Source organism: Nesoenas mayeri, assembly GCF_963082525.1.
Source record: "Nesoenas mayeri genome assembly, chromosome: 3".
NCBI lineage: Eukaryota > Metazoa > Chordata > Aves > Columbiformes > Columbidae > Nesoenas > Nesoenas mayeri.
In genome coordinates, this window is record NC_137544.1 from 94,358,134 (window position 1) to 94,371,931 (window position 13,798).

At 36.5% G+C, this 13,798-nt stretch overlaps 1 protein-coding gene across 1 annotated transcript in view; it reads right to left on the bottom strand.

Annotated features, from left to right (window-relative positions):
• The window catches only part of MTA3 (metastasis associated 1 family member 3), a gene marked incomplete at both ends in the record, with an annotated part of 128,616 nt that overhangs the window by 59,624 nt on the left and 55,194 nt on the right, over positions 1–13,798 (bottom strand). Inside the window, 2 exons of the mRNA XM_080342161.1 lie at positions 5,027–5,215; positions 6,556–6,655. Of these exons, the coding sequence (XP_080198287.1) occupies positions 5,027–5,215; positions 6,556–6,655 (289 nt within the window). The remainder of the gene's footprint in view (positions 1–5,026; positions 5,216–6,555; positions 6,656–13,798) is intronic.

Consider the following 13,798-nt stretch of genomic DNA (forward strand, 5'->3'; position numbering starts at 1 on the left):
CATTCAATACCACTGGTTTTGCATAAACCTTTGCATACACTTGACCATTAAACAAGAAACAAAAGGATGCTTGAGATAAATTCTATCTTGAGCAACAAGAGTGACACTGACAATATTTCGCAAAAACCTCTGTGAAAACTCGGGGCAAGTGATGATGACTATTAATATCATAATTATTTTGGGTGCACATGTTTATGGGTAAAGTGAAGCTCTATTAGCCTAAGTTTAGGGGAGAAAATTTAGCATACAGTAGTCATTTTTAATTACCATTGAATCCCCTATTTAACTCCATAAATTCTTCCTATCATTTAAGTAATAATTCTCTTACAGAATTAATGCAATTTTTCTTAATAACCTGGGGAAATGCTACTACTTTGTTCATGTTTTTTTCTAGAGGCATACATTAAAGCTAATATTCTCTACTCTGCAGAAACAAGGCTGATTTTTAAGAAGTCTAAGAAAATACAGAAGTGGTAACATTATCTTTCCAACCTTATTCACTCCACTTCGGGGCTTTCTCCACGGCCTAAGCCAAAACAATAGGTTCCTGAAAGCATCAGAGGAACAAACTGTACCAAGCTGCCTCTGCCAACAAGCAGGAGCTCACAGGCAGATTTTCAAGCTGCTTTCTTGCAGATATTTAGAGGAACTGGGTCTTGCTCCCACCTCAGCCTTTCAGGAGCTGGGATTCAGGTCTATATCCAGCTGTGAATTCTTTTTGAGGCCGTGTACTACAGTGTGTAAATCCCAGGTGAAAACAACAGCAGTTTTGTTCATTTGCTTTTAACACGCAGCAGTGTAACAAATGTATAAGCTGATGTTGCAATAGATAGCAAAACATTTGGTTTCCTAAAATCTTTTTACTTTCTCAGGTAAGCTACGGCTTAAGAGAAATACACCCAAGAAAAGATCAAGAAAAGGATAGAAACACGTGTCTAGTGTGAGGTGATGAGCTACTTCTGTCTCTAGGTCCATTTTCTTCCTGGCATCCAGGTGAAACACTGTCACCCTAACTAACTGCCATTGTCAATTAGTATATTTTAGCTTCTCCATGTTCATTTTCCTTCCTGAACACTTATTAACATATTCAAGCTACAGATTATATTCGACATTTCTCTAGAAAATACTTCAATCTGTTTTAACTATGATTGTGACACCCGTATGTTCATATACTCAGTAGGCATCCACAATTCAAGAAGGGTAATTAAGGTGTTTGGACTGGATAACCATAATCCTTCTACACTTGGATCCACAACCCAGAAAACCTGTTTGATGGACTGAGCATGACTATCCTGTATTCTGTTTACTAAAAAGACGAAACACTGTAGGGGCATGTGAATTTTCCACAGATTGCTCTCAACTGCCAGAGAAGTTGTGAACTGCGACAGAGTAATGTACTCTCATGACAAAGTGTTATTAAACACTAATTGAAAGAAGTATAAATGAGCAGCTGCATGACATTTTTGTGGGAGAAAATCAGCAGAGAGGTATGAGCAGTACAAAAATTGAGAGAAGGAATTTTCAGTTTCTTTAGTAAACACAATCTATTTTTCCTTTTCCTTCAGCCCCATGCTGAAGTGATGCCTAAATGCCAAAAGCGTTTGCTCTGCAGCAATCTGGGTAAAAAATGGACCACTCAGATCAGCATGAAGAACTGAGGATTATCAAGTATATTAAAATGAATATGGTAATTTTAAGGCATGTCTCCACAATTTTCTGAAGTTGGAAAACAGTTCCTCCTGTTTTCCATTAACAGTTCAAGCCCGATTCCCGAGGCCTTTCCTGCCATATGCAAAATTTAACGGTTATAAATTTGTGAAAACTGTTGATAACAAAAACCAAAGAATTAACAAGCATAACAGCTGTCTCATACAATTAGGAAAAATAGTTATATTTGGAAAACATAAAATATTCAGTCTTTTCCCATTTTACCACCCTGGGATGTGAAGTAATTCAAGTATATCAAGTAGATTCAATTAAGCTAAAATTTTAGGTTGATGAGGATTCGCATAGGTTATTAAAGACAGCAGAATCTCAACAAATGAGCTCCCATAACAGTTGATGAGTCAACAGGTGATAAAAACCATTATTTAAAGGCTAGACTGGTAATCTGAAAACAAATGAGCTGCTTCTGTCTATTAAAAGGAAAGGTAAACTCCCTTACACCATTTAATTTATAATAATTGTCTTGCTCACTAATATTTAATGTTTATAGCTTAATGATTGAGCTGCACACTGAATGTCAAATAGTGCTAGTTCTTTCTAATTGCTGGGAAAGTAAATGAACCTGCCCTTTAGATAACTATCAGGTAAGGGCTGCAATTGCAGCTGTTGTGCCTTGCAAATGCAGGCTGATTCAGAAAGGCAGCTCCTCTGGCTTAGGAAGACTCAAGCAGGTACTACACAACCCTTCTGCTTCAGGCCAGGGCTACCAGCCATTTCGTACCATGCAGCATGACAGCCCTGCCTGTACCGTGGCACCACTGCAGGACTGCTTAGGCTCTGGTTTAGTCTCATGAATCATAGAGTTTAATTTTATCATTAGATCAGGGGTGTCCAACTCATTTTCACCAGAGGCCACATCAGCCTCGTGGTTGCCTTCAAAGGGCCAGATGTAATTTTAGGACTGTATAAATGTAAGAGTAGTTAGATCCTACGTGGACACCCGAACAAGTCAGCATGTACACTACCAGTGCATCAGCTTCTCTGTCCATGCTCTTACAACACATGTAAGAGTACTTACTTTTCAATGAATAGCCACTGAAGAGAGGGCTGATAATAAATAAACGTATTCTTACGGAAAATCATTTCTTGAATGCTATGCATTTATACCTACCTCACCCTGCAGAAATTTTTCATATATCCATGACCTAAATCTTGAAGGACTATTTTAGATGATTACTTAAAACCAAAGATTTGTTTTCAAATCCCTATACTTTTAGAACACTACATAGCAAGTTAGTACACAAATTTTACTCTGGAGAAATTAAGATATCCCAAGATTACACAATGCTTAATATAGCTGAAATATTTCAGATTACACAGAATTAGATCAAGACTGTGTGCACTAAGTTACCATCTAAATTCATATGTAAAATAGATGTTCTTCTCACAAGGTTTTAGAAACGACATGCCATTCTTCCAAAGGTAAAAAGAAAGTGACTAAGCTTAAACAATATCCCTATTCTAACTGAGACTATAATTGATTAGTGGCCCACATCCATTTCTGCTGCACCCTGAGTCATCATTAATGTACCCTCGGTAGGCTAGGCAACCCTACCTCTAGACGTGTGTGTCTTTCACTTTGGGAAGAAGGCGAGGGAAAATATCTGTATTTTGGGAAGGAAGATTCAGTGAAAAAGGGATGGTATCAGCAGTCTACCTGAGATAAAACTTGAACATTTTAAACAGCTCCTAGTAGACTCACTCAAGCGTCTAGTATTTCAGCAGTACAAACACATAAGCGAGACCTGCAACACATTACTCCACTATATCACTTTAATGTATGAATATCAACAGAATTACATGTAACATAACACAGAAATTATACAGAAAATAAAAATACTACATAAATCTTAGAGACAAGGCTTAGGCATACTTGCTCACTAACTGTGTTAGGACTCCACTTGTAAACAGCCAATAAAATCTGTAATATACGCTTTGGGCATTTTGAAAAGCCAAATACCATGTATCAGGAAATATTTAGTTAGAAGACATAGCTATTGAACTATTGTACAATTACAGCTAAGGACCATTTATGTGTATGAGAAGTAATAAGGAATTGTAGATTACATTAGGATTTCAGTTCTTAAACTCCATAAAATATTCTTTTGTAATCATATTTTCTTGAACTTAACAGATCTGTTTCATCCATGATGCAATTTTTAACATTATGTGATGAATACAGTGAACATTTTCTCCCTTGGGAATGTTAAAAATAGCACACAGATCTAATACACCTGTTAAAATGTCAGTCCTTCAGAAAAACAATAGCCTTCCCTTCCCAAGTTCATTCAATTATCTATTCCATTTCGGAACTGTCAAAGTGAAGACGATATAGCTTAGCACAGTGCTGAGCCTCCTCCCACCGTCCTGCACTCTGTCTTGGGGGCACTTCTACATTTACCATACGGCAACATATTCCCCTCACAGAGATTATTAGTAACATCTGCAAAGAAAAAAAAATCTGAGCTCTGGGTCAGGCAGAATGAGTTCTTGTGAAAATGTTTCAATCAACTTCGGTGTTAGATAATGGCATTCCTTTGACTCAAATCCAAACCTTTTCACAAAGCCCAATCTGAACTTCGTAAAACAGAGGAAATATTTTTGCTTGAAAGAAAGAGGCTCTTCAAGAAACATGTAAAAAAATTGCAGTCAAATTCCTAGCAGTTCCAGCAATCAGTGTTAGAATCTATTTCTTTTAATTACTCTGCATTAGAATTCAACAAATTAAAGCTTTGCTGCCCTATAGTCTGATACTTCAGTACCAAAAGCAGGGTAGTTAGAACATATTGGAAAACACTTCCTTTACTTTTCAAAAGTGCCAAAATACTTAATATCTCAAAATGACTCCCTGTAGTGCACTTTAAAAGCTATCTGAATATAAATTTCCGTCTGCTAACCATAGAAGGAAACCCCAGCTTTCTCAAAAACACTCATGGGAGTCAGCCATGTAGCTGCTAATGAATTTCACTGGAAATTGTGGAAAAGTTCTGAAAAGCTACTGAAACATTTTCAGATGCTTGTAAAATCCTTGTAAAAATCCTTATCAAAACACATCAGCATGAGACATCTTACCTGGTATTATACCATTAAACAAATTATCTTCTGTCAACATCTCTCCAAAGAATGGCACTGAACAAGAAAGCATATTGACTTTCATCCAGATAAAATGTCTAGGTATGTTTATTACATATATCAGCTACAAAGATTTCTCCACTAGCCAACCTTCCAAGCCTACAGAAAGCAGTTACGCTCACCCATGCAAAAAACACTAACAAAAAAATGTTACCACTTTCATACTTACAAAGTCTTGTCGAATGTCATTGAAGTCCTTGCCATACTTTTCCAATGCCTCTTCAAATAAACTAGCTTCTGATGCTGACCACTCTTCCATTTCATCTCTGCACAAGACAGGCCCTCCAAGTGGCACTAGAACACTGATGGCACTGCTCAAATCATAGTTGTGTTTATGCAGTGTATCCATTGCATGAAACTAGCAAAGAGAAGGAGATAATAAAATTTGTTTAAATAGACAGCAGTCCATTTTGGTTAATGCAAATTCAATGTCTTATTTTCTATAAGCCATGCAAGAAGCCAGAACTAATGCTAAATTTAGAATCTAACCTGGTATCATAGGCTTTCTGCTGTGGAACTGGTACTTTAACTGCTGCTCCAAATATGTTCCCAATTAACATGGGAATATCTGAAAGAATAACTACTATAATGACAAATGTGTCTTTTCTTAACTTAGAAGGAAGTACTTTCCCAAAGAGCAAGAGAGAAGGGTTTGAAAAAGCTGAGGGGATTGGAATATGAGAACAGACAGACACAATAATTGAACCATGGCAGGGGGCTCCTCTGGTGCCTCATTATAAGACATGCCTTTCATTAAGCGTAATGGAACTTAATGGATCATTTGCAATGGAGAAACATTTATATGGAACTCAAACACTAAATGTATCCCTTTATTAGGAGCACTGCACATACACTTTCAAACAAGAAGAAACTGCTATAAGGATGAATATATTTTATTAATCACCGAACACAGTAAGAAGGATGCACAATGTGTGGGATTTATTCAAAATTCTTAATCCAACGAAATCTACATAAAATGAAAAATCTTAAACTAAATAACCATTTCGTTGGAAAAAAACAAAACCAAACCCAAGCATCTAATGTGAGCACAATTGTGTCGGTAAGGTCGTATCAGGAAGTGTGAAACAGGGATGTTACTTAGAGAAAATACACAAGTCTAACCACAGTCTGAGGTAAATTCGCATTTCATTCACGAGCATCTACAAATCTTGGGAATTAGGAATGTTGGACAATACACCTCTCCCTCGTCTCCTCAGTACCCCCTTATGGACCCATGATGCATAACTTTTCTAACCTCTTATTTAACTTGCTGATATTGTCCATTCTCACAAAGTTCTGTGTAACTAAATTGCAGGAGCTCTACAGATATAAGGCAGTACCCTAACTATTTTAAACTGATCTGTTAGCTTCATTGAGTGTCCTCTAGTTCAAATACTCAAGTATCTGATGAGTAGCAGATCTACTTTAGCATTAATTATCATCTTCATGATTCTGTATACAAATACTTAAAATAATAAGCAACTACTGCTAATGTCTTTGTAAATTTATCTATTTTACAAAGGCAACACCAACACCCAGAAAACACACAGGATTATCTACAATACACACAGGCACCTAAAGGAACACATAGGTATCTAAAGGAAAACAGATATCCAGAGGACAGGGAATCTGGAATAACAGGTATTGTTGAATTCACAGATGTAAAAAGAGCTGTAGGGTTTCTAAGAAGCCACGTACCAGTGTGATGTCTCGTGAAGCAGCAGCTGCACTCATGTGTAAGCTCGGTTGCCTGACAGAACTACTGCAGTCCAGTGCTCGAGCAAACGTGCCAACCGCACTATAAAAGAGAAACAGCAGACAGTAAATGCATAGAAATATTAAACCTAATTCCTCGTACCATACTCTATGTCATATCTATAAAAGCATTATTTTAAAAATAAAAATTGCATACTGTTACTCTTAAGATTTCAGATCTTTGCTAATAAAGGACAATTTGATAAGGACAAATCACCAAGCACTGCAGTAAAAATTCTGACCTGCTCCCCCAAAAGTAACCACCTACCTATAAGAAAAACAGCATGGAAACAAAAGATATTCAAGAGAATTCCGATGTGTCAACTTTATATTAATTCTGAAGCCAAAGACCTTACTCAGTTTACGCTTTGCAACAGTGACTATTATTTGTAAAGTTAAAAAGCTAAAATACGGTTTAGCAAATTACAATTTAGAAAGGGGGTTCACTGTGTTCCTATGAGGAAATAAATAACATTTTAGTCACTTCAGTAATGTAGGTCCACTACTTCCATTAATAAGGCAAAGAAAGCATATTCGTTTACTATTAGGTACCTCTAGAACTATATTTTTGTCACAGGTTTTATGTAATAATGAAAAATATGGCATCATTGAACTGGACATATTCTTCTCCAAACTTTTACTTTTTTCTTGCACTTTTATTGACGTATTGTACAAGGCATTTATTAGACTCACCAGAGCAACAAAAGATAAGAAATAGAGATGAAGAATTAGTGTGACAGTGACTGTTCTAAACCGCAAACTTTTCTTGGAAGTACATCTAAAATATAGCACACATGGTGAAGGGAAACATGCATAAGAGAATTTGACTAGATTCTGCCTATCGTAGAGGCAGAAAAGATTCAGTGACACATGAGAAAGATTATTAATTATTAGGACAGAAGCTGCTCCTGCACCCTGAGTTGCATAATGACTCTTGAGGCGCATCATGTCACTATCATATCAGAAAAAAACCTATTTGTTGCAGTTACAATGTAAGTCCTTCTAAATTCAAAGATCCAATTACTCATCTAATATTTTTAATACAGTGTCAGCCTCTGGACTAAAGGACTAGAGTCTTATTCAGCATTTCACACATGTTCTCAGTGTAGAATTACACTAATGAGGAATGCCATTGACAGAGATCAACACACTGAAGGTGCCACTTACTGTGTACTCTAAACCTCAATATTCAACAATAACGTGACGTGCACCAAGAGTTTAACTCACTAAGGTACATCACTGGTCAAGGAGAAACTGGTAATAACATCTGTTATTGCAATTTTATCTTGCCTCTCAAAACACTTAATACTGAATGCATGTTTCAGTACTCTCTGCCAAAAACTTGTAAGACACAGTTAAGACTCAACAGCAGATCAACTCCAGATATTAACTGCTAAAATTTCTAGATCGGAAAAAATAAGTTATATTCAAATGTTGTTCCGCAGCCTTTACTCCCCCTTTGCAGAGATGACAAACGTGAGAGTAACACAGAAACACATGTTCTATTTTCTTTTTTAAAGTTTGGCAGTACATAGAACAGTACCGGTCCACAAATCAGTCCCAAGAATATGGCTCTATTGTGAACACGTTTCCTGATAGTCAGTCAAGCCCTCTAAACATGTTGGCATTGGTAAGGGCTGTAGCTAGACAGTCTTTCCTGGAATCCTTCTGTCACTACTGTTCAAACCAGGAAAGCAGCATGTGGTGTGACTGCATATCCCTTCTGCTGCTACCTACTAGCTTCTTATCTTCCTTTTGCATTAATTAACACTATTTTATTTTGGCCATACTTCTCAAATAAAATCAGAGTATGCTATGGAAATTACAGCACTCTAACACATTAAGCTGCCTTCAAACTTTCTAGGCTGACTTCAGAGCCCAACCATATGTGAATTATATTCACAATATGTGAAGTCAAAATTAAGACACAATATAAAGCTAGATTTACCTGGAGTAAGTGGCAAAGAGGTAAGAATTGATGCACTAGTTGACATCGCTTCCAGTGCTGCACTGAGTAGGAGAGGAATGTGCTGGAGCATGGGGTACGAGAGTGCCAAAGAAGTAAGAACCACCACAAGATGTGGGCAGTGTATCATTTCGAGGGGGGAACAGGAGCGTGTCTGTTCAGTGGTTATAACTTGAAATCAACATAACTTACATTTTACCTTTCCCTGGAAACTTGTAAAATACAGGGAATTTTTCAGACGATGAAAGTAAGTGTAGGAATGCTAGAGCATGTGGCTGTTGAATAGTAACTAGTCTCAAAACTTAACAGTGATATGTAGGGTTCTGTATAATCTAGCTATGCAAACCAAATCCAAATTCAATATTAACTTTAGAAACTCTTAAAATACCTTAACTTTTGTGTTTATCCAATTAGAATACAGGTATGAGGAACACATTGATTAAAAGGTCAAACATTTCCTTTGTCATTTTTTTGTATGATTTTTTTTCTAATACTACTAAGTAATTATTTTTAAAATGTTAAAATGAAAACCCAAATAACTAACCAATGCGTTTCCCCAGAAGACACACTATTGTCTTCAACCACCTGCTACCAAAATGAAACTCAGTACTAAACCACTGCAGGCTGAACAGTCAGACCCTAACTACTAATTTTTTTCTTTTAAGCAGACTCTTTAATGTAAATGTTCCCTTAAGTTGGTAGAATCCAAAGGATATCTGTAAATTTTTAATGGAATCTATATAACAGCAATAAACTCACATAGCCAGCTAGTCACTGATTAGTTATTCAATGAGTAATTAAAGTATTGAGATTTCAAACAGAAACCAACACTCCTCATGCCTCTCCAAATACATCACAGCCAAAAGGCAGGCGGTCAGTGAATTACACATGTGGCAGAGAGACGGACAAGAATGATAAACCATTGGTGATATCAGCAGAGAGACCACCCTGCACAGGCCGTATCAGCAAGCGGGTATAAGAGCTTTAAGGGCTAAAGCAAATTACCTTAATTAGGTTTTCCTTGTTTTAATTATCTCAAAGACCTGAGTCAAGAACGTTCTCTCAAGGACTTAAAAGACTGCAGCTGACAACCGTACAAACATAAAACAAATCAAGATAATCCACTGCCAGGATCTAAGATGATGGAATAAATCCACTAATTCAGCAAAACTCAGCGATATCCGTGCCCCAAAAAACCTGACAGTGAACTCTGTAGGGGTGGAGTAGCTCATCATCATTTTGTTGTGCCAGTGTGCCCTTCATTCAGGCAAAATGTCAGATTAGGTACTGAACACAGAAAATACATTGTTCCACATTTCTTATAACTCAAGTCTAAGACATTAAAGGAAGTAATTGTTCATTTTTTTGCATAAGATTAGTATTGGTAGTCAATGAAATTATGAAGCAATAAACACAAAAGACTGCCACAACACATTTCTACAGATTTAATTGCTCATCAGTATCTAGTTCTGAAAAGGGCCATTATTTACCAAAGAAAATCTGGAACCACTGCAGTTATACATCAGGATGAAAACAGTCACTCGTCTCCTCAGTAGCAACAGTGGTCCAGCACCAAATCACATCCATAAATTTCTGCATTCAGGCTAGTAACTCTGTTTTCTTCTACCTTGTATTCTCAAAATTTTATCCAGCTAAGACAGATATAATTTTTAACCCAAGGATGTTTATTTTAAAAATCATTAACTTGTATACCTTGTTCCTCTGTTTCTGTGATACCAGATGAGTAGTGGGTAATACTCTGAACAAATCTGTTTAAAGTGAAGCACCTCTATGCATATATGAATCTGCAAACTCACAATTTTTCCCACGTATTGCAAACGAATGAGACCTACGTCTCCCCTCAGAGTTAACATCTGTGAGAAAAACAACTAAATGGATCTTTGGTGGTTTCCTACATATTAGGAAGGCTTTTTGTTTTCCTTATTATTACACCAATGTTCCCCTTCACTGTGAGTTGGAACCTATCCTAAAAGATGACCTCTTAGACTGCTATCAATAATTGCATTTTACAAACAGTCAATTAATATCTGATTGCTCCTGAAGAGAGCCTAGTGACACTTAAAATCCTGGAAAAAAGAAAAAAGAAAAATAATTCTTCAGTAGAGACACATGTTACCAGCGTTTTAATTAAAGCTGAGAAATCCCCCTGAGATTTTTACTACTGGATAATGTAAAAGTCTGACATGAAGAGCATATTCACGGCAAAGTGAGTTCCACAAGACAAATTTTCCTTGCATTTCTAAGCAACTGTCTGTATGGTGCTATACTTCATTATCATCACTTCAGATATTTAGAGTGCAAAGGGAGATGACATGATAAGCATGAAAAGTCACCTGCAACTATTCTTTCTCTGCAAGACTCTCCAAGTTAGGGGAGATCACAAGTACGCACCACAAGTAACCTTCAATTTCATTACTAAATTAACAGAAACTGAACATACATAAAATCTTTATTATACAACAAAAATAGAATCTGATACATACAAGTAGTTTAATTCACATGGTATGATTTAAGTGATCATCCGTACTCCCATTCTGCAATTTCACAATTACAGAGGAGAATTACAGCCCCTAAAAAGTAGGTCCATGAAAATGCTACTGCAGAACTTTTTTCTATATAATGCAATAGAATTCATCAAGGAAAAAAAAAAAAAAAAAATTCAGCTCCAATTCTGAATTAGTTGTTTTCAAATTAATTTGGTCAAGAAGAAATACAGTAACACAAAATGCACAAAGGAATAAATGTGTATTTTCGAAGCATGATAGACATGCAGAAACGTAGCATTTTTCATACTCCCAGTAAACTTCATGTGAAAGTATTTTCAAAGTATTTTTACTTTTTATTTCAAAAAAATTTGCTTACCACTAGATGCTGTAATTCACCTTGCTAGTGAACAGCTAGCTTTCCTAGTGTAGCACTGACATCAGGACTTTTCGCCATCTTTACTGCATAATTTTACATTGAAATTCTGTCATTAAATGTCATTACCTCTTTAATGAACTCCAACTCCTCATACTTCTCACCACCTAAAGAGAATGCAGAGGCACACTAACATCAAAGCTTTCAAACTAGTGACTTTTATGTATTTATTTTTATTGATGAGCTTTGAGAATCCTGTCTATTGCCACTGACTACACTGAATTATCTTGCTAGAATAGAGTATTGAGCACATTTTATAATGTGTTTACGTATTGTTCTCAGTTGACAACTGTATTCTCTTCTTCAATATGATGAAAGATACACTGCTAGTTGGAGCTGCATTGTGTTCCCTTCCTCACTGTAAGGTAAATTCATGTAACAAATACACCTCCATATACCATGAGCACTTCTAACCAAATCAATAGTAAAAACCAGAAAATTAATATAATCACCATCCTGGAGAAAATGAAAAAGTGGAAATAACACAGCAAGGATCAAGCTCTAATTCAAAATGACTAACACATAACTTTCCATTCTTCTCTTAGCAGGCATTCAAATGAAGAGACTACACTATGTTAGCCAGAGGTATTGCAATGCCACTTTAATTTCAAAGAAATCAAGGAACAAAATTTTAAAGTAGAGATGCAATTCTTAAAGGCTATTTTAATTAGTCTTCAAAACTGTGTTTTAGTTGGAATTAAGCTGGGACTACAACGTCTGGAAAGTACCTTCATTTAGAGATATAATCCTTCCAGAAGACTACGTTGATAATCTAGTTAGATGAAGCTGAATAAATTAACTAAGTTCTTAACTATTTCACTGCATCATAAAGTACATAACCAGAACTAGAATGTACCAAAAACTTAGCATGTAATGAATTATAGTCCAAATTAGTAGAAAGAAAATGAATTTAAAAAAAAAAAAAAAGGGTCACATCTACGGTTCTTAGCATCTGTCCAGACTGGAGTGCACAACTCCTACCACATTGAGTCTGGTCGGGATCATTTTTGGCTCCTTGACACATTTAAGAACAAAAAAATAGGCAGGACTATTACGTTATAGACACAATAGGAAAGTTTCTATTTCTTAATACTATGCAACTCGGACCAGAGTTAGAACAAAAACATGAGATCTCACAAGAGAATGAAGTATTAGGACTGACAAACACTGATGACTGAAGAAAACACAGTGCACCTATACCAGTCTTTTAGTTCATATTAGCAATGAAGTTGCAGAGCAACTTTGTCTACTGCACTTTAACCAACATCAGAAGGTACCGTGTAGAATATAAACTGGATTTCTGTTATGTTCTACATACTCACAGTTATTTAGTCCACAGGATCAGATTAGAGCTAGCCTAAAAATAAAACTGCTCAAAATGTGCATAGTGTGGATGGTAGGTCTTCAGCACCAAACATTTCAACTCTACAAATCTACTTCTACTGTACTGTACTATTTGCCAATGTGGACAGATCTAAACTGCTGGTGCGGCTTCTCAGAGCCCTGTTCTTGGAAGACAGAAGACAGAACAACTGTTGCCAATATATATGACAGAACAAAAATCAGTTGATGATGCCATATCTTCTTTGAACGGAGTAGAAAATGGTGTTGGAATTCTCATTGCCATAGTATAAATGATGGCATGTTACCCAAAAAACAACTCAAAACCAGAATACATTAGTCTGATGCCTCAAGCCTCTCCTAACAGATGCTTTTGCTATGTTAAGCAAGAACCCTTACCCAAATTATGCTTCTATAGTAGCAAAAAAGTACTTTCAAGATTCATAAATCCACAGAGTCAAACAAGACTACTCAGGGAGCTCATGGTTAAGGATCTTTCCACTCAAGTACTCTTATACTGTTTTCAAGATCTCCATGGATTTTTCTGGCACTGCTACCTCCAGTTTCTGGACAGGACAGGCACATCCTCCCACCATCACACCCAGCAAATTATTGCCCACTAGGGCTTAGTGACAGGCCCAAACTGACCCAGCATATAAACCTAGAAAAAAGGCATCTCATTCCTGAAACAGTAAACAAACCTGCTAAGACAGGGAAAGCTACATGCCTGAGGCCAAATATAAATATTATTGAAAATGGGCAACACAAATAGAAAATGAGAGCATTTGAACACATTCTAAAGAACCAACAAAGCATGCCTGTGTGACTGAAAAAGCTAAAGCCTGTAAAGACAAAAGCAACTTCTGCTTCAGCCAGAGCAGACTGAAGAAACTGAGAAGAAATAGGCGATGCCTTTGATGCAGCATGTAAAAAAAGTCA